This window comes from Rhinoraja longicauda, chromosome 11, assembly GCF_053455715.1.
Source record: "Rhinoraja longicauda isolate Sanriku21f chromosome 11, sRhiLon1.1, whole genome shotgun sequence".
NCBI classification, from domain to species: Eukaryota; Metazoa; Chordata; class Chondrichthyes; order Rajiformes; family Arhynchobatidae; genus Rhinoraja; species Rhinoraja longicauda.
In genome coordinates, this window is record NC_135963.1 from 56,087,971 (window position 1) to 56,107,798 (window position 19,828).

Sequence of the window (19,828 nt, forward strand, 5' to 3'; positions counted from 1 at the left end):
TTTGCGGTTGCAGCTCCTAGACTGTGGAACAGCATCCCTCTCCCCATCAGAACTGCCCCCTCCATCGACTCCTTTAAGTCCAGGCTCAAAACCTATTTCTACTCCCTAGCGTTTGAGGCCCTCTGAGGGGGCGCTGTGAACTGTTTATGTATGTGCTGTTATGTTTGTGTGCCATTGTATGTTCGTTTCTTAGTACCTGAACTGATGTACAGCACTTTGGTCAACGTGGGTTGTTTTTAAATGTGCTGCACAAATAAAATTGACTTGACTTGACTTCTCCCTGTCAAATTGCAGATTAAAACTCTGGTTTTAGAATCCTTTTCCCTAGGGGGGGAGAAAAAGGTCATAAAATGGTTCAAATTCTGAAATGTACAAGTTTGGGAATTAGCCTTAAAAGCCTTATTAGTTTTAAACGCGATCGATATGGAAGAGAATCGCTCTCCTTTTTAAAAAAAAAGAGAACATTTCACTTCCTGGGTCACTGAGCAGTTGAATTAAAAGTAAACAGCAATTGGGTTTGGTGAAGAGTTTCGCCCATTCCTTCTCTCCTGAGATGCTGCCTGACCTGCTGAGTTACTCCAGCATTTTGGTGGAATAAATACCTTCGACTTGCACCAGCATCTGCAGTTATTTTCCTTACACACACTTCGTAAAGATTGCCAATGAGAACGAGATGACCGAGTGAGTGAGTGAGTGAATGCTGTGGTCGAGCAGTGACACGGATCCCGTTTATATCCACTGAACGCTGCGCCCCGGAGTGGAGCCACAAAGCGACAAGGCACGAAGGTCGGGATCGAACCCGGGTCGCCAGCGCCACAAGACGGCAGCTCCACCGGCTGTGCCACGGTGCAAGAACCCAGTGAAAGATACGGTTGCAGGGGGACGAGCAACACATGCAACCGGTAAGGGAGTGGGTGGGAACAGTTTTAAAGGCGGATCCTCCAAAGCAGATTACATGCATTTGTGATTTTTTGTTTTTTAAAAAGCGATCAAATCCTGTTTCCTCCTCTTCCTCCAGCACGCGAAAGAAGTGTTTTGGTCACTTAGGAGGAGGTCGATGTTTGAAATGACCATTGAAGCGAGTCTGTTGAGATCCCATTCCTGGGCCCTGGGAGCTTCTGGCTGGGAGGAGGGCAGACTGACTTCCCATTCAGATACTCACAGCAGGAGCAGGGGACTGAGTCAAGAAGACCAGGGCAGTTTCCACACTGTCCAAAGAAGGTCACAACAAAAGATCATAATCCCCCACCCGGTCTGGTGCTAAACCCCCTACCTGTGTTAACCCAATCTGGACATTTGGACAGATATCTGGATAGGAAAATATAAGAAAAATAACTGCAGATGCTGGTACAAATCGAAGGTATTTATTTCACAAAATGCTGGAGTAACTCAGCAGGTCAGGCAGCATCTCAGGAGAGAAGGAATGGGTGACGTTTTGGGTTCAGTCTGAAGAAGGGTCTCGACCCAAAACGTCACCCATTCCTTCTCTCCTGAGATGCTGCCTGACCTGCTGAGTTACTCCAGCATTTTGTGAATAAATACCTCTGCATAGGAAAGGTTCAGGGGGCTTTTGGGCCAAATGCAGACAAATGGGACCCACCTATAATGAGACCCTGCCTGGAATTTCACACAAAGGTGGTGGGTGTATAAACCGAGCTGCCAGGGGAGGTAGTTGAGGCAGAAGAGATGGTCTGAAGAAGGGTTCCGACCCAAAACGTCACCTATTCCTTTTTCCCCAGAGATGCTGCCTGACCCGCTTTGTGTCAAGAACCAGAGGGCGTAGGTTTAAGGTGAGAGGGGAAAGATTTGATAGGAATCTGAGGAGGAGCAATGTTTTTACACAGCGGGTTTTGGGTAAATTGAACGAGCTGCCAGAGGATGTAGTCGAGGCAGGTGCTATAACACCATTTAAAAGACATTTGGACAGACACATGGATAGGAAAGGTCGAGAGGGATACGGGCCAAACGCGGGCAGGTGGGACTAGCGTAGATGGGGCTTGTTGGTCATCATGGTTGGAGTAGGGGTGAAAGGCTAGTTCCATGCTGTATGACTCTATGGACAAGATGGGCCGAAAGGCCATGCAGCTCTGTCTGGAATAGTCCTGCCCTTTGACCATCATAGATGGGACTGGACGTTTAGTCAAGTCAAGTCAATTTTATTTATATAGCACATTTAAAAACAACCCACGTTGACTAAAGTGCTGTACATCTGATTAGGTGCTAAGGAAAAAATGAAACATACAGTAGCACTCAAACATAACAGCACATACAAAACAGTTCACAGCGCCTCCTCAATGGGCCTCAAACGCTAGGGAGTAGAAATAGGTTTTGAGCCTGGACTTAAAGGAGTCGATGGAGGGGGCAGTTCTGATGGGGAGAGGGATGCTGTTCCACAGTCTAGGAGCTGCAACCGCAAAAGCGCGGTCACCCCTGAGCTTAAGCCTAGACCGCGGGATAGTGAGTAACCCCAAGTCGGCCGCCCTGAGGGACCTGGAGTTAGAGAGGTGGGTTAGAAGATTTTTGATGTAGGGGGGGGAATGTCCATTTAGGGCTTTATATGTGAATAGGAGGAGCTTGAAGTTGATTCTGTACCGTACAGGGAGCCAGTGGAAAGAGGCTAGAATCGGCGTGATGTGGTCCCTTTTACGGGTACCCGTCAGGAGTCTCGCTGCGGCGTTTTGGACCAGTTGCAGGCGGGACAGGGAAGATTGGCTGATCCCAGTGTATAGGGAGTTGCAGTAGTCTAGGCGGGAGGAAATGAAAGCGTGAATTATTTTTTCTGTGTCGTCGAATTGGAGGAAAGGTTTGATTTTAGCTATGGTACGAAGTTGGAAGAAGCTGGCTTTTACCACAGCGTTGACTTGCTTGTCAAACTTTAATGCAGAGTCAAATATCATGCCGAGGTTTTTGAAATGCGGTTTGACTAGGCAGGATAGGCTTCCAAGACTGCCTGTTATCGATTTGATGGAGTCGAATCGTTTTAGAACACATTTGATCAGGTTCCTTTCCTTCTCTCCTGAGATGCTGCCTGACCTGCTGAGTTACTCCAGCATTTTGTGAATAAATACTTTGGATGGGAAGAGTTTAGAGGGATATATGGGCCAAATGCAGTCTAGGCTGGATCGGCCTGTCAGCCGCATCGGACCCCAGCCTACGGCTCCAGAAAGCAACCCTGGGTTAATGCTTAAAGAAGACGTGTCACTGAAGTCAAGGAGGAGAAACTGATACCAGTCACGTTCTGCATCTGTGAGTGGTAGAGAGCAACTCTATACACACACACACACACACACACACACACACACACATATATATCTTCAAGTAACCCCTGCATTCCTTCTCTCTCCGTCCCTCCGCCACCCAAGTCACACCAGATTCCCGTTCTCACCTAGCAAACAGCGAACGGTGGCGCAGCGGTAGAGTTGCTGCCTTACAGCGAATGCAGTGCCGGAGACTCGGGTTCGATCCTGACTACGGGTGCTGTCTGTACGGAGTTTGTACGTTCTCCCCGTGACTTGCGTGGGTTTTCTCCGAGATCTTCGGTTTCCTCCCACACTCCAAAGATGTGCAGGTATGTAGGTTAATTGACTGGGTAAAATGTAAAAATTGTCCCTAGTGTGTGTAGGACAGTGTTAATGTGCGGGGATCGCTGGGCGGCGCGGACTCGGTGGGCCGAAGGGCCTGTTTCCGCGCTGTATCTCTAAATCTCTAAATCTAAATCTAAAAAAACAATGGCCTGTTTCTTTTATCATTGTTACTTTTTTGCATATCTTTCATTCATTTGTTCTATATCTCTCTACATCATCGTCTATATCTCTCGTTTCCCGTTCGCCTGACTAGCCTGAAGAAGGGTCTCGACCCGAAATGTCACCCGTTTCTTCTATCCAGAGCTGCTGCCTGTCCTGCTGAGTTACCCCAACATTTTGTCTTTCTTCGGTTCAAACCAGCATCTGCAGTTCCTTCCTACACTATATATATATATATATATATATATATATATATATATATATATATGTGTCTGTGCCAATATTGTATGTAGACACACATAGAAACAAACAATAATAGTGCAAAAAGACAAAACCAGTGCCCCCAAGTCTGTGTCTTGACGGAGCTTATTTGGAGGTTGTGGTGTTTAATAGCCTGTTGGCTGTCGGGAGGAAGCTGTTCCTGAACCTGGACGTTCCAGTTTTCAGGCTCCTGCATTTTCTTCCTGATGGCAGGAGTGAAATGTTAGCGTGGCCAGGGTGGTGTGGGTCTCTGATGATGCTGGCTGCCTTTATGAGGCAGAGACCCCGGTAAATCCCTTCGATGGTGGGGAGGTCAGTACCCGTGATGGACCGGGCGGTGTTCACCACTTTTTGTAGTCTTCTTCGCTCCTGGGAGTTCAAGTTGCTGAGCCAGGCCGTGATGCAGCCGGTCAATATGCTCTCCACTGGACACCTGTAGAGGTTCAAGAGAGCTTGGAACGTTGAGCATGGAGCATACAACATAGAACAGTACAGCACAAGAACTGGCCCCTCAGCCCGTAATATCTGTGCCAAACATGATGCCATAACCCTCCAAACCATTCCGATCCATGTATTGAGCAATTCACACTACTTTCCACAAAGCTGCTTGGTGTTATCACATTCAGAATCGTTTGTGGATGGCTTTCCAACCACAAACTAATCAACTTAAACAATTCAAGATAAAACCTTCTGCAAAGTTTGAAGCAAAAGGTAGGAGGTATAAGGAACTACAGATGTTGGTTTACGAAAAAAAGGAGTTACTTCTTTTCTTCATGGAGTTTATGTTTAGCTGTGTGGTAAAGTGGTCATTTTATGATACAGCTGTAAATATATAGACTTTAGACTTTAGAGAAACGGTGCTGAATCAGGTAGTACACGAGCACTATCCTACACACGAGGGATAATTTTACAACTTACCAAAGCCAGTTAACCTACAAACCTGTAGGTCTTTGGAGTGTGGGAGGAAACCAGACACCCGGAGAAAATCCACACAGTCACAGGGAGAACGTACAAACTCCGTACAGACAGCAGCCGTAGTCAGGATCGAACCTGGGTTTCTGGCGCTGTGAGGCAGCAACTCTACTGCTGTGCCACTGTCTGCCCGTATAGTTTAGTTTAGTTTAGAGATACAGCGCAGAAACAGGCCCTTCCACCCACTGGGTCCGCACTATCCAGCGATCCCTGTGTATTAACGCTATCCTGCACCCACTAGGGACAATTTTTACATTTACCAAGCCAATTAACCTACAAACCTGTACGTCTTTGGAGTTGAATGGCTATTTGAAGAATATAGTAAATGTGGTTGCCCAGTATATTGCAAAGTTAAGTTGAGCTGCTGGCTCTTTCCTTTGACAGGTGACAATGCCCAAGCGAGTTGCTATCATTGGTGCTGGAGCCAGCGGGCTACCATGTATCAAATGCTGTCTGGATGAAGACTTGGAGCCTGTATGTTTTGAACGGACTGATGACATCGGAGGGCTCTGGAACTTTCAGGTACGTTCTGGTGTTTTATGGAGTTCTGTTCAGTGTTCCAATCCCAGCTCTCGCCTTAGGAGGTTCGGCATGTCCCCGACAACCCTCACCGACTTCGACCGATGCCTCGTAGTAAGCATTTTGTCGGGATGCATCACAGCTTGGTTTGGGAACAGCTCCATCCAAGACCGCAAGAAATTGCAGAGAGTTGTGGACACAGTCCAGACCATCAACCTCCCTTCCATTGACTCCATTTACACCTCACGCTTCCTTCGGCAAAGCCAGCAGCGTAATCAAGGACCAGTCTCACCCTGGCCACTCTCTCTTCTCCCCTCTCCCATCAGGCAAGAGGTACAGAAGTGTGAAAACGCACACCTCCAGATTCAGGGACAGTTTCTTCTCAGCTGTTATCAGGCAACTGAACCACCCTACCAATAACTAGAGAGCAATCCGGAGCTACTACCTACCTCATTGAAGACCTGTAATCAGACTTTACCCGACTTTATTTTTTACTGAACATTATTCCCTTTATCATGTATCTGTACACTGTGGACGGCTCAATATAATCATGCATTGTCTTTCCGCTGACTCGGTAGCACGTAATAAAAGCTTTGCACTGTACCTCACTGTAGCTTTGCACTGTAGTTCAGCATTTAACACGGTCATCACGGACAGACTGGTTTCTAAACTAACTGATTTAGGACTCTCCCAATCTATCTGTAACTGGATTAAGGACTTCCTGACCAATCGGCCCCAGATGGTCAGATTAGGCCCTCACACATCCTCCACTCTCACAATCAGCACCGGCTGCCCACAAGGATGCGTGTTCAGCCCTCTTCTCTACGCCCTCTACACCCATGACTGCACCCCCACTCATCCTACCAACACCATCATCAAGTTTGCGGATGACACGACTGTGGTTGGACTCGTCTCAGGAGATGACGAGACAGCCTACAGAGATGAAGTCCAAAAACTGATAGGATGGTGTGCGGAAAACAATCTGGCTCTGAATCCTTCCAAGACAAAAGAACTCATAATAGACTTCCGAAGACACAATATGGGCTACACACCACTGCATATCAGCGGGGTTTGTGTGGAAAGGGTCCCTGCCTTCAAGTTCCTGGGCACGCATATTGCTGAGGATCTCTCCTGGACCACAAACACCATAGCGGCAGTCAAAAAGGCACAGCAGCGGCTCTACTTTCTGAGGATCCTCAGGAAGAACAACCTGCAAGAGCAGCTGCTAGTGACTTTCTACCATTGCACCATCGAGAGTGTGCTGACGTACTGTATTTCTATGTGGTACACCAGCAGCTCAGAGGCAGACAAGAAAGCCCTTCAGAGGGTCATCAACTCTGCAAAGAAAATCATTGGTTGCCCACTGCCCTCTCTAGAGGAACTTTACTCCCTCCGCTGCCTCAGCAGAGCAGCCAACATCCTGAGGGATCCTTCCCACCCTGGTCATCAGCTGCTCCAACTGCTGCCCTCTGGTAGACGGTTCAGGTCCATTACATCACGGACTAATAGACTCAAGAACAGTTTCTACCCCAGTGTCATACGTGAGCTGAACACTGCCAGACACTCACATAAAACTGAAGGGAAGGAACGGAACTGATCGGAACACTGTCAGTTACTTGTCAGAAAACATAAGCCTCAATTTAATACAAGTTTACATTCTACTGCACTTATATTGCTTAACATTTGCTAAACTTATTACATGTTACAACCGACCGCACCTTATATTTAATTACATAATTTCTTTTATTTAAAAAAAAAAAAACGGCACTTGCAATATGTTAGGTCTCATTGCTGTGCAATAACTTGCTGTCTTGATTGCACTGTACACTGCCTCGACCGTATTGTAATTGTTTTGTCTATATTGTATTAGAGGTCAGTTTGTTTAATTCAGTAGATTAGGTTTAGCTTGTTATGGATAAAGGTTTACCCTTTGTACTGTCTGCTGTGTGTGATTGCATCATCTGGACTGCTTTAATTTCGCTGTACTTTGTGTAGTGACAATAAAGGTTTTTACAAATTTACAAAATGCACGGGACAGGCAGCATCTCTGGTGACGTTTCGGGTCGAGACCCTTCTTCAGATCGTCTTTTGTGTCTGTCTTCGGTTTTAAACAGCATCTGCAGTTCCTTCTTACACAATAAACTAAGCTAAACTAAACTAAACAATGAAAACCAGAAAATACTCAGCAGGTCAGGCAGCATCTGCGGAAAGAGAATGGTTGACTTTTTAGGTCTGGAACCCTGTGTCGGAAATGGGAAAGTCTGTGGGCCCCCTCAGTTAAACCCTCTTTGTATTGAGCAGAGGGGAGATCTTATCGAAACGTAAATTATAAGATTATTAAGGGGTTGGACACGTTAGAGGCAGGAAACATGTTCCCAATGTTGGGGGAGTCCAGAACAAGGGGCCACAGTTTAAGAATAAGGGGTAGGCCATTTAGAACTGAGGTGAGGAAAAACTTTTTCAGTCAGAGAGTTGTGAATCTGTGGAATTCTCTGCCTCAGAAGGCAGTGGAGGCCAATTCTCTGAATGCATTCAAGAGAGAGCTAGATAGAGCTTTTAAGGATAGCGGAGTCAGGGGGTATGGGGAGAAGGTAGGAACGGGGTACTGATTGAGAATGATCAGCCATGATCACATTGAATGGCGGTGTTGGCTCGAAGGGCCGAATGGCCTCCTCCTGCACCTATTGTCTATTGTCTTAGAACTATTGTGAATGGGTGATCGATGGTCTACGTGGACTCGGTGGTGGGCAGAAGGTGCTGTTTCCATGCTGTAACTCTAAACTGCACGAAAGACGTACTGATGAAGGGTGTCAGCCTGAATCGTTAGCTCGGCCTGACCTGCTGCGTCTTTACAACATTCTCTGCTTTTATTTGGTCTCCAGCATTTGCCCTTATTTCCTACTTTCGCCAAGATCAATTCAAAATGGATTTAACATCAACAAAAGAATATTTTTACGTAAATGTACTTTTGCACTCGATGTCTGGCCACCCAATAACAAACCTAATGTGTCCACACAACATATTTCCAAACATAAACTTTATTCAGAATCAATATATATACAAAACAAAAAACTCTACAAAAACCCTTCAGACATTCTCAGTGTCTAAACATTAATTAGTGTCACACTCAGTTGTGTTCACACCTATCTTTAAACAAAATGGCACAGTGGTGCAGCGGTAGAGTTGCTGCCTCATAGCGCCAGAAACCTGGATTTGTTCCTGACTATGGGTGCTTGTCTGTACGGTGTTTGTACGTTCTCCCTGTGACCTGCGTGGGTTTTCTCCAAGATCTTCGGTTTCATCCCACATTCCAAAGACATACAGGTTTGGAGGTTACTTGGCTTGGTGTAAATGTAAAATTGTCCCTTGTGTGTGTAGAGTAGTGTTAATGTACGGAGATCGCTGGTCAGTGTGGATCGGTGGGCCGAAGGGCCTGTTTCCGTGCTGTATCTCTAAGCTAAACTAAACCTTGGGTATCGCCACTGTGTATTACTACAAGTCAGACCTCAAATTAGATCACGAATCACGAATCAAATCACGAGATGCAACACCTGTCCCTTTACCTCCCTCCCAAACAGTCTTCCCAGGTGAGACAGAGGTTCACCTGCACCTCCTCCAACCTCATCTATTGCATCCGCTGCTCTAGATGTCAACTTCTTTACATCGGCGAAACCAAGCGCAGGCTCGGCGATCGCTTCGCTCAACACCTGCGCTCGGTCCGCCTTAACCAACCTGATCTCCCGGTGGCCGAGCACTTCAACTCCCCCTCCCATTCCCAGTCTGACCTTTCTGTCATGGGCCTCCTCCAGTGCCATAGTGAGGCCCACTGGAAATTGGAGGAAAAGCACCTCATATTTCGCCTGGGCAGCTTGCAGCCCAGTGGTATGAACATCGACTTCTCCCACTTTAGATAGTTCCTCTGTCCCTCTCTTCCCCTCCCCCTTCCCAGATCTCCCTCTGTCTTCCTGTCTCCACCTATATCCTTCCTTTGTCCTGCCCCCCTGAAGAAGGGTCTCGACCCGAAACGTCACCCATTCCTTCTCTCCTGAGATGCTGCCTGACCTGCTGAGTTACTCCAGCATTTTGTGAATAAATACCTCAAATAATCTGGTCATTGTGGACCTGAGAAATTGGAGCATTGGTTGCCCTTTACTTGTGATAGAACCATAAGGAGCCTCTGCACAAACGTACAGTCTTGAAAGGAGGCAACCTGTTGGTGACTTTACTGAGATACATCAAGCTGTGAGCACTTGGGAGGAGTGTTTTGAGAGTTTGGTGAGGAGCTCCGTGGAAATTTAGCATTAGCTTGCTACTAAAGTAATTCTGCTTATTTTACTCAGGAGAAAGTAACAGACGGGAGGCCCAGCATCTATAAATCATTGGTCATCAATACATCCAAAGAGATGATGTGCTACAGTGATTTTCCAATTCCAGAAGAATATCCAAATTACATGCACAACTCCAGGATTATGGACTATTTCCGTCTTTATGCCACGCACTTCGACCTGCTGAAGTACATACGATTTCAGGTGAGGCTTTAGATCTTAAAAATATGACACAATGTGCTGGTGTTACTCGGCAGGTCAAGTAGAATCTCTGGAGAGCATGGATAGGTGATGTTTCAAGGTGGGACCCTTCTTGAGAATAAGGGGTAGGCCATTTAGAACTGAGATGAGGAAAACCTTTTTCAGTCAGAGAGTTGTGAATCTGTGGAATTCTCTGCCTCAGAAGGCAGTGGAGGCCAATTCTCTGAATGCATTCAAGAGAGAGCTAGATAGAGTTCTTAAGGATAGCGGAGTCAGGGGGTATGGGGAGAAGGCAGGAACGGGGTACTGATTGAGTATGATCAGCCATGATCACATTGAATGGCGGTGCTGGCTCGAAGGGCCGAATGGCCTCCTCCTGCACCTATTGTCTATTGAGACTACGTTTCGGGTCGGGACACTTCTTCGGACTTCCACTGCTGGCAGCTTGAAACATAAAAGAAAACCAAACAAAAATACTGAAAATGGTTTTTTTTAATTTAAAGACACAAACCAATGGAATAACTCAGCGGGTCAGGCAGCATCTCTGGAGGACATGGATAGGTGACATTTCGGGTCAGGACCCTTCTTCAGACCGATTAACAGACCTGAATCGTCATCTATCCATGTTCCCCGGAAAAGCTGCCTGATCTGCTGAGGTACTCCAGTACTTTATGTGTGTGTGTGGGTTTTTGTTTTGTAAACCAGCCTCTGCAGTTCCTTGTCTCTGCAAATCAAAGCACTTATTTGGGTAACAACGAGTCAAAAAGCTAATGTAGAAAAACTAGAAAAAGGAAGTAATATTATTTAATTCTAAAGTATGTAAACATTTCCACCTGTCTACATTTTGACCCCATTTGCGAAAACTCTACGTTGAATGAGTTTGCCGTTGACTGTCTATTCTTGCTATTGAGGGCGTGCAGCGTAGGTTTACTAGGTTAATTCCCGGAATGGCGGGACTGTCATATGTTGAAAGACTGGAGCGACTAGGTTTGTATACACTGGAATTTAGAAGGATGAGAGGGGATCTTATCGAAACGTATAAAATTATTAAGGGGTTGGACACGTTAGAGGCAGGAAACATGTTCCCAATGTTGGGGGAGTCCAGAACCAGGGGCCACAGTTTAAGAATAAGGGGTAGGCCATTTAGAACTGAGATGAGAAAAAACTTTTTTAGTCAGAGAGTTGTGAATCTGTGGAATTCTCTGCCTCAGAGGGCAGTGGAGGCCAATTCTCTGAATACATTCAAGAGAGAGCTAGATAGAGCTCTTAAGGATAGCGGAGTCAGGGGGTATGGGGAGAAGGCAGGAACGGGGTACTGATTGAGAATGATCAGCCATGATCACATTGAATGGCGGTGCTGGCTCGAAGGGCCGAATGGCCTTCTCCTGCACCTGTTTTCTATTGTCTATTGTCTAATCGTATTCCCCCTCGGTCCCTCCAGACCAGTGTCTGCAGTGTTACAAAGAGAGTGGATTTCCCCTCCACCGGGCAGTGGGACGTTGTGACAAAGGATGTCGAGGGAAACTTGGAAACAATGACCTTCGATGCTGTTTTGGTCTGTACTGGCCATCACACCAACCCTCACTTGCCACTGGATTCATTTCCTGGTGAGTAACATGGCGGCATTCATCAGATAAAGCGCAAGGTGTCGGCACTCCCTTCCATTGGCCCCGTCTACACTCCACGCTGCCTCGGCAAGGCCAGCAGCATAATCGAGGACCAGTCTCACCCTCTTCTCCCCTCCCCCATCAGGCAAGAGGTACAGAAGTGTGAAAACGCACACCTCCTGGTTCAGGGACAGTTTCTTCCCCGCTGTTATCGGGCAACTGAACCAACCTATCACCAACTAGAGAGCGGTCCTGATGTAAGGGGTTTCTGCGCCGAGCTTTCGCCCGACCTAAGGTCCCCGTGCCTTGCTCTGATCCCTTGACCAGGCCGTGCACACTGGTTCCCCGTGAGTGGTTCGACCCACTCACCCCTTACGGTTCTAGACACTGGACTTAGATGCAGGAGCTCTTATAGTGCAGAAAACATTCAACCAGACCAGATTTTAAAACCAGGGTTTAAATGAAAAAGGCTTTTATTGAGCGCTTGGGACTATTGTCCATGAATACTTATACAGTTCTATAATACATGTCTATAAAACACATACCGAATCACATGAATACTTATAACTATGAATCATAAAACACACACAGTTCTACAAGACATATACACGACTGTAAGATGGGGAACGTACGACACATCGCAAAATTGACCAACACATATTTTAATACACACCCAATGTTTATTCACAACCACCCTCCCCTCTACACTAAACTATGTCCAGGATATGTAGGATTTGGAGTACATGCTCACCATGGGGCTATTACTGGGGTTACTGGCTGTTCGTTTTGCAGTATTTCTTCTCGAGTTGCGTGCCTGTTCCTCTCTCTTGCATCCGTTCTCCTTGCCTGTCGTTTCTTCCTCCTGCATTCGTTTGACTTCCTTCTGACTTGCCTGCTTGCATTCCCTGCAGGTTTTCTTCTCTAGTTGACTTAACTTAACTTAACTCTTTCACCCAAAAGTCGTGGCCAGTTATACTGTTTCTGACCCGTCCTATCTCCCGCCAGATCTTGGAATCTCTTTGTTCAAAAAGATATGTATGAGATTTTCTTCTGATCTGCGCTTATGTTCGGGGATACCGGGGATGGCCAGACGGTGTGAATTGGGATTTCATTGTGAGGTGATGGGTGTTAACTGGTTTCCCATCACCTACCAGGTAGTTTTCTATGGGCTATTGTGCCCCCTCACTGAGATGAACTGTTTAGGTCGGCTTGGGGCATTGTGAGTATGCTGATGTCAGCGCCCCAGTGTCTGGACTCCGACCTGGTTTCGTAGGTTTCTGCATGGCCAATACTCATCCTTTGTTCTGGCCGTGGCTTTGCAGAAAACCTAGAGACTGGGATGTAAGGTTTTTACTTTTTGTGGCTGGTCACGAGGTCCTGCGGCCATTTTAGGACCCACGGATTGTGACATCCTTTGTTAATCTGACCGCAGCCTTTCTCCGCTATCAGCCCCAGTTTCTTGTTTAAAATGTCCAAACTGCAGCTCTTTGGTATTGTGTTGCTTTCCAAATGAGGGAAAACTTCTCAAATCTTACACTGACCTGCCATCTACCTCATTTTAGACCCTCGGACTATCTTTAATCCGTCTTTCTGGACTTTATCTTGCACTAAACGTTATTCCCTTTTCCTGTATCTGTACACCATGGGCGGCTGGATTGTAATCATGTATAGTATTTCCGCTACCTGGATAGCAGCAATAAAAAGTTTTTCGTTGCACTTTGGTACCCGTGACAATAATAAACTAAACTAAAGATTTATTACAGCCACTCCTTGACTGACATAAGTCAACTTCCAGAAACTTGCACATGCATAAGCAATTCTCTAAGCCCACGGCTTTATTTTCGAGTTGTGTGTTTCGATAATCACGCACTTCAGCGCATGTGGCCGTTTCCGCTAGCCAGTCAGCAGTTCTCTTGGATGTTCCCCAGTGGTCTCCGCGCCGGAGCTCCCCTGCAAGGTCTCCGCGCCGGAGCTCCCCCTACATGGTCTCCGCGCTGGAGCTCCCCCGTGGTCTCCACCTTGGACATCCTCCTACATGGTCTCCGCGCTGGAGCTTACCCGTGGTCTCCACCTTGGAGTTCCCCCCGTGGTCTCTGCGCCGGAGCTCCCCCCGTGGTCTCCGCGCCGGAGCTCCTCCCGCATGGTCTCCGCACTGGAGCTCACCTGTGGTCTCCACCTTGGAGCTCCCGCATGGTCTCCGAGCTGGAGCTCCTCCCGCATGGTCTCCACGTTGGAGCTCACCCGTGGTCTCCACCTTGGAGCTCCCGCATGGTCTCCGCGCTGGAGCTCATCCCGCATGGTCTCCACGCTGGATCTCACCCGTGGCCTCCACCTTGGAGCTCCCCCGTGGTCTCCACCTTGGACATCCCCCTACATGGTCTCCGCGCTGGAGCTCACCCGTGGTCTCCACCTTGGAGTTCCCCCCGTGGTCTCCACCTTGGAGCTCCCCCCGTGGTCTCCGCGCCGGAGCTCCTCCCGCATGGTCTCCACGCTGGAGCTCACCCGTGGTCTCCACCTTGGAGCTCCCGCATGGTCTCCGCGCTGGAGCTCATCCCGCATGGTCTCCACGCTGGAGCTCACCCGTGGTCTCCACCTTGGAGCTCCCCCGTGGTCTCCACCTTGGACATCCCCCTACATGGTCTCCGCGCTGCAGCTTACCCGTGGTCTCCACCTTGGAGCTCCCCCCGTGGTCTCCGCGCCGGAGCTCCTCCCGCATGGTCTCCGCGCTGGAGCTCACCCGAGGTCTCCACCTTGGAGTTCCCCCCGTGGTCTCCACCTTGGAGCTCCCCCCGTGGTCTCCGCGCCGGAGCTCCTCCCGCACGGTCTCCGCGCTGGAGCTCACCCGTGGTCTCCACCTTGGAGCTCCCCCCGTGGTCTCCGCCTTGGAGATCCCCCTACATGGTCTCAGCGCTGGAGCTCACCCGTGGTCTCCACCTTGGAGCTCCCCCTGTGGTCTCCGCGCCGAAGCTCCTCCCGCATGGTCTCCACGCTGGAGCTCACCGGTGGTCTCCACCTTGGAGCTCCCCCCTTGGTCTCCGCGACGGAGCTCTCCCCGTGGTCTCTGCGCCGGAACTCCTCCCGCATGGTCTCCGCGCTGGAGCTCCACCCGTGGTCTACACATTGGAGCTCCCGCCGTGGTCTCCGCACCGGAGCTCCCCCTGCATGGTCTCCGCGCCAGAGCTCCTCCCGCAAGATCTCCACGCTGGCGCTCCCCCGTGGCCTCCACCTTGGAGTTCCCCCTACATGGTCTCTGCGTCAGAGCTCTCCCCATGGTCTCCGCGTCGGAGCTCCCCCCGTGGTCTCTGCGTTGAATATTAAATTCACACCTGCACAGTAGAACGTCCCTAACATCTGACTTACGTGAGGGTAGGCGGGACGTAACACTGCTGTAAGTCGGGGTAGATGGCTCCATTTACAGTACGGGAACAGGCCCTTTGGCCCACAATGTCTGTGCCGAACATGCTGCCTAGACCAACGTACCTGCACATCCACACCTCCAGAGTCAGGGACAGTTTCTTCCCAGCTGTTACCGGGCAACTGAACCATCTTATCACCAACTAGAGAGCGGTCCTGAGCCACGATCTACCTCAATGGAGACTCTCGAACTATCATTGATCGGACTTTACTGGACTTTGCCTTGTACTAAACGTTATTCCCTTTATCATGTATCTGTACACTGTGGGTGGCTCAATTGTCATCATGTAATGTCTTTGCTCTGACTGGTTAGCAACACAACAAAAGCTTTTCACCGTAGCTCGGTACACGTGACAATAAACTAAACTGTAAACTGTACGTCTGAATACTGAAAGCAGATTTTTTCCCAATGCATTGTGTAGTTCTGTACAAGGCAAGTTGCAAGCCCTGAATAAGAAGTATTTCCAGGTTGTCCAATGCTTTGGAAAACAGCCTCTGCAACCCGGTATTTTGTTCCCCTTCGTTGCAGCTGTGCAGCTGCTGATCTGTGATAAACAATGTCACTCAAACAACAACGTTGTAATGACCAAACCTTTGGAACATAGAAGACAGACACAAAAAGCTGGAGTAACTCAGCGGGACAGACAGCATCTCTTCAGAAAAGGAAGAGGTGACTTTTCATGTCGTGACCCTTCTCCTGACTGGAACAGCACAACACAGGCCCTTTGGCTCACAATGTTTGAGCCGAACATGATGCAAAGTTAAACTAATCTCCTTGCCCGCATGTGATCCATGTCCCTCCATTCCCTACGTATCTATGTGCCTAGCTAACTGCTTCATGCACAGGTCAGGAGTTGTGGAATAAGCCCAGTCCATCACACAGACCAGACTCCCCACCATTGACTCCATCTATACTTCACGCTGCCTGGAAAAAACAGCCACCATAATCAAAGACATCCTATGCTGGTCATTCCTTCTTCTTCTTGCTCCCATTAGGCAGAAGGTACCAAAGTTTAAAAATGCTTACCACCAGATTCAGGGACTGCATCTTCCCATCTGTTATCAGGTTTCTCAAGGGTCCTTCCATGACCTCGATGTGGACATTGGATTTGTTATCAGGCTTCGGAACATCCTCTAGCTGATGTTGTACTGTCCGATTCACCTCTACCCCATTGTGGACATTGGACTTTGTCTCTGGAAGTGGCGGGCTACAATGCTGAGAACCATATTCTGCACTCTGCATCTTCCCCTTTTTGTTCTACCTATTATACGCGAGTTTGACATGAATGTATTATCTGATCTGTTTGGATAGCATCCAAAACGAAGCTGTTCACTGTACCTCAGTGCACGTCACAATAATAAACCTGAACCTACTTGGTTGAGGGCAGCTGCTCATAGCTGTGGTGGAAGGAGCTGGTACTGGGCCAGGCCGAACCCTACTCCATTGACCCAGTGCCACCAAGACACCGGGTGGAATTTTTAGAGACTTGGAAGTTGCAAGATGGCGGCAGAACATGGCGACTCTCTGCGTGCTGTTCTAGTAGAGGATCTATTGTACTCATGTACAGTATGGTTTAACTGGATCGCATGCGGAACAAGCTTTTCACTGTATCTCTGTACACATGACGGTACAGACACCATTGAACCATTTTGTAAAATGCCTCTCTGTTTGTCTCTTGCCTATATCCCCAGGTTTAGAGAAATTCAAGGGCCAATATATGCACAGCAAGGATTATAAACAGCCGCTGATATTTGAAGGGAAAAGAGTGGTAGTCATTGGTATTGGAAACTCAGGGGGCGATCTTGCAGTTGAAATCAGTCGACTTGCTAAACAGGTAAGGAGCAACACGGACAAAATAATGTGAATCCACCTTAAGCACTGAGTGTGTTTAAAATTAAAATCTTCTGGTTCTGGGAGATCGTTTGGTTTCAGGCCTGATCTATAATAAAATGTTACAAAAACATCTCTTTGCCATCACCCTCTGCTTCCTTGGGAAAGCAGCCAACATAATCAAGGAACTTTTCCCACCCCTGCTCATTCCTCCTCCTCCTCCCCCTCCCCCACTCCGGTCCGGCAGAAGGTACAGAAGCTTGAAAGCGCGCACCACCAGACTCAGGAACAGCTCCTTTCCCGCTGTTTTCAGACTTCTGAACGGTCCTTCCATAAGCAGAAACTGAACCATCCTATCACCACTAGACGGGTCCTAACCTTACCATCTACCTCGTTGGAGACCCTCAGACTTCTCTGGACTTTATCTTCCACCACACGTTATTCCTTTTATCCTGTACCTGCGCACTGTGGATGGCTCAATTGTAATCATGTACAAGGTCATAAGTTCTAGTAACAGAATTAGGCCATTTGGCCCATCAAGTCTACTCCGCCATTCAATCATGGCTGATCTACCATTCCCACTCAACCCCATTCTCCTGCCTTCTCCCCATAACCCCTGACACCCGTACCAATCAAGAATCTGTCAATCTCCGCCTTAAAAATATCCAGTGACTTGGCCTCCACAGCCGTCTGTGGCAATGAATTCCATAGATTCCTCTAAAGAAGTTCCTCCTCGATTCCTTTCTAAAGGAACATCCTTTTATTCTGAGGCGGTGCCCTCTGGTCCTAGATTCTCCCACTAGTGGAATCATCCTCTCCACATCCACTCTAGCCAGGCCTTTCAACATTCGTATAGTCTTTTCGCTGACTGGAGAGCACGCAACAAAAAAGTTCTCACTGTACCTTGGTGCACGTGACACCTAAACTAAACTAAACTAAGCTAAGCAATGGGACATCCCCAATTTTGCAGACGCTGGCTGCAAGACTGATACGTACAGTTTTAACACAGACTACCTCACAATGCCAGAGAAAGCTTGAGAGTTCAAATTATCCTCTCCTTTTACCAACTAAACTCCTATATTTTCTGCTGCACCACCTCCTTCAAACTCCTCATTTAACTGTATCACAATATCCTTCCTTTCTTCCTCCTGATCCATCTTGTGCTATTTGCCACAACTAATCCACAGGTCACAAATTTCATCATCCAGCCACCATCTGGTTAAAGAAATGTATTTGGAATTCCTTCCTAACTTTACGTTTGTGACCTATTTATTAATTTACCCCACATTGAATTATCTTCCCTGCCAAATCCTTCTTCTGCAATGTAAGGATTGAATATTTTTCAAATTATATTATTTTTATCTTAATGACCCACTTATTATTTTTATGTTATCAGTATTGTTATTATTATTGTTAATGATCCATTTCTATTAACATCTTAACATATTATTAACATAATATCATTAGCATTATTAGCATGTTATGAATAAATGAATGAATAAGTTTATTGGCCAAGTATGTACACATACAAGGCATGTGCCTTGGTGCTCCACTCACAAGTAACAACACGAACATACAGTAAACAATTAAGAATAAAGCATAAAACATTAAAACATTAAGAATACAACATTTCAGTTTAAACATGTGAGTGAAAGAAACCAGTTCAAAAAGAGACTACAGACTTTTGGTTATCATTAACATTATTAGCATGTTATCATTAATATTATTAGCATGTTATTATTATGTTGTTATGTTTATGTTTATGACCTGTTTATTATTTTAGTCCAAATTTAATGATTTTTCCTTTCCAAATCTTTCTTCTGTAATGCACGGATTGATCATTTTGGAAATTATGTTTATATATTATTTTTATATTATGACCTGTATATTATTTATCTAATTATTATTATTATTGTTGTTGCTATTATTATTATTATTATTATTATTATTATTGTCATGGCCCATTTATTAATTTACCCCACATTTAATTATCTTGCCAGCCAAACATTAGAAGCCACAGAGAGTCATAGAATCATACAGTGTGGAAACTGACCTTCCGGCCCCACTTGCCCGCACCGACCAACATGTCCCATCTACACTACTTTCACCTGCCTACGTTTGGCCCATATCACTCTAAACCTATCCTATCCATGTTCCTGTCTAAATATTTCTTAAACTTTGCATTCTCCTTCAATGCAAGGATTGATCATTTTGCAAATGATATTTATATATTATCATGTCCATAAGTGATAGAAACAAATTTAGGCCATTCAGCAGCCATCAAGTCTACTCTGCCATTCAATCATGGCTGATCTATCTTTCCCTCCAAACCCCATGCTCCTGCCTTCTCTCCATAACCCCTGACACCCATACCAATCAAGAATCTATCCATCTTTGCCATATAAATATCCACTGACGGCCTCCACAGCCTTCTGTGGCAATGAATTCCACAGATTCACCACCCTCTGACTAAAGAAATTCCTTCTCATCGCCTTCCAAAAGGAACGTCCGTTTATGCTGAGGCTGTGACCTCTGGTCCTAGACTCTCCCACTAGTGGAAACATCCTCTCCACATCCACTCTATCCAAGCCTTTATTTCAGCCAGAGGAACAGGTTAATATTTACAGGTTGAAATCCTAATGCAATTGGGCTTCTTTCTCTTCCTGTTTAGAAGCATGATCAGTTCCCTTGCGGGGGGGGGGGGGGGGGGGGGGGGGAATGATTGCAGTTGAGATAGGGGCCTTTTGTCTTTGTTTTTGTCTAGGTTGCAGCTTTTAAGATGTGCATCCCTGTGTTCTTTACAAGAATGATCCCAGGAATGAGTAGGTCAACATATGATAAGCGTTTGATAGCACTGGGCCTGTACTCGCTGGAGTTTAGAAGAATGAGGGAGGATCTCATTGAAACGTACCGAATAGTGAAAGGCTTGGATAGAGCGGATGTGGAAAGGATGTT

At 47.0% G+C, this 19,828-nt stretch overlaps 1 protein-coding gene across 2 annotated transcripts in view; it reads left to right on the forward strand.

Moving 5' to 3' along the window:
* Positions 1–506: 506 nt before the first annotated feature.
* The window catches only part of LOC144597952 (flavin-containing monooxygenase 5-like), a 39,566-nt gene continuing 20,244 nt past the window's right edge, over positions 507–19,828 (forward strand). For both annotated transcript variants that reach the window (XR_013547809.1, XM_078407781.1), the window contains exons 1-5: positions 507–902; positions 5,361–5,498; positions 9,836–10,024; positions 11,463–11,628; positions 16,735–16,877. Coding sequence is in view for 1 of the 2 variants with exons in the window: in XM_078407781.1 (XP_078263907.1) it covers positions 894–902; positions 5,361–5,498; positions 9,836–10,024; positions 11,463–11,628; positions 16,735–16,877 (645 nt within the window). In the remaining variant the exon portion in view is untranslated. The remainder of the gene's footprint in view (positions 903–5,360; positions 5,499–9,835; positions 10,025–11,462; positions 11,629–16,734; positions 16,878–19,828) is intronic.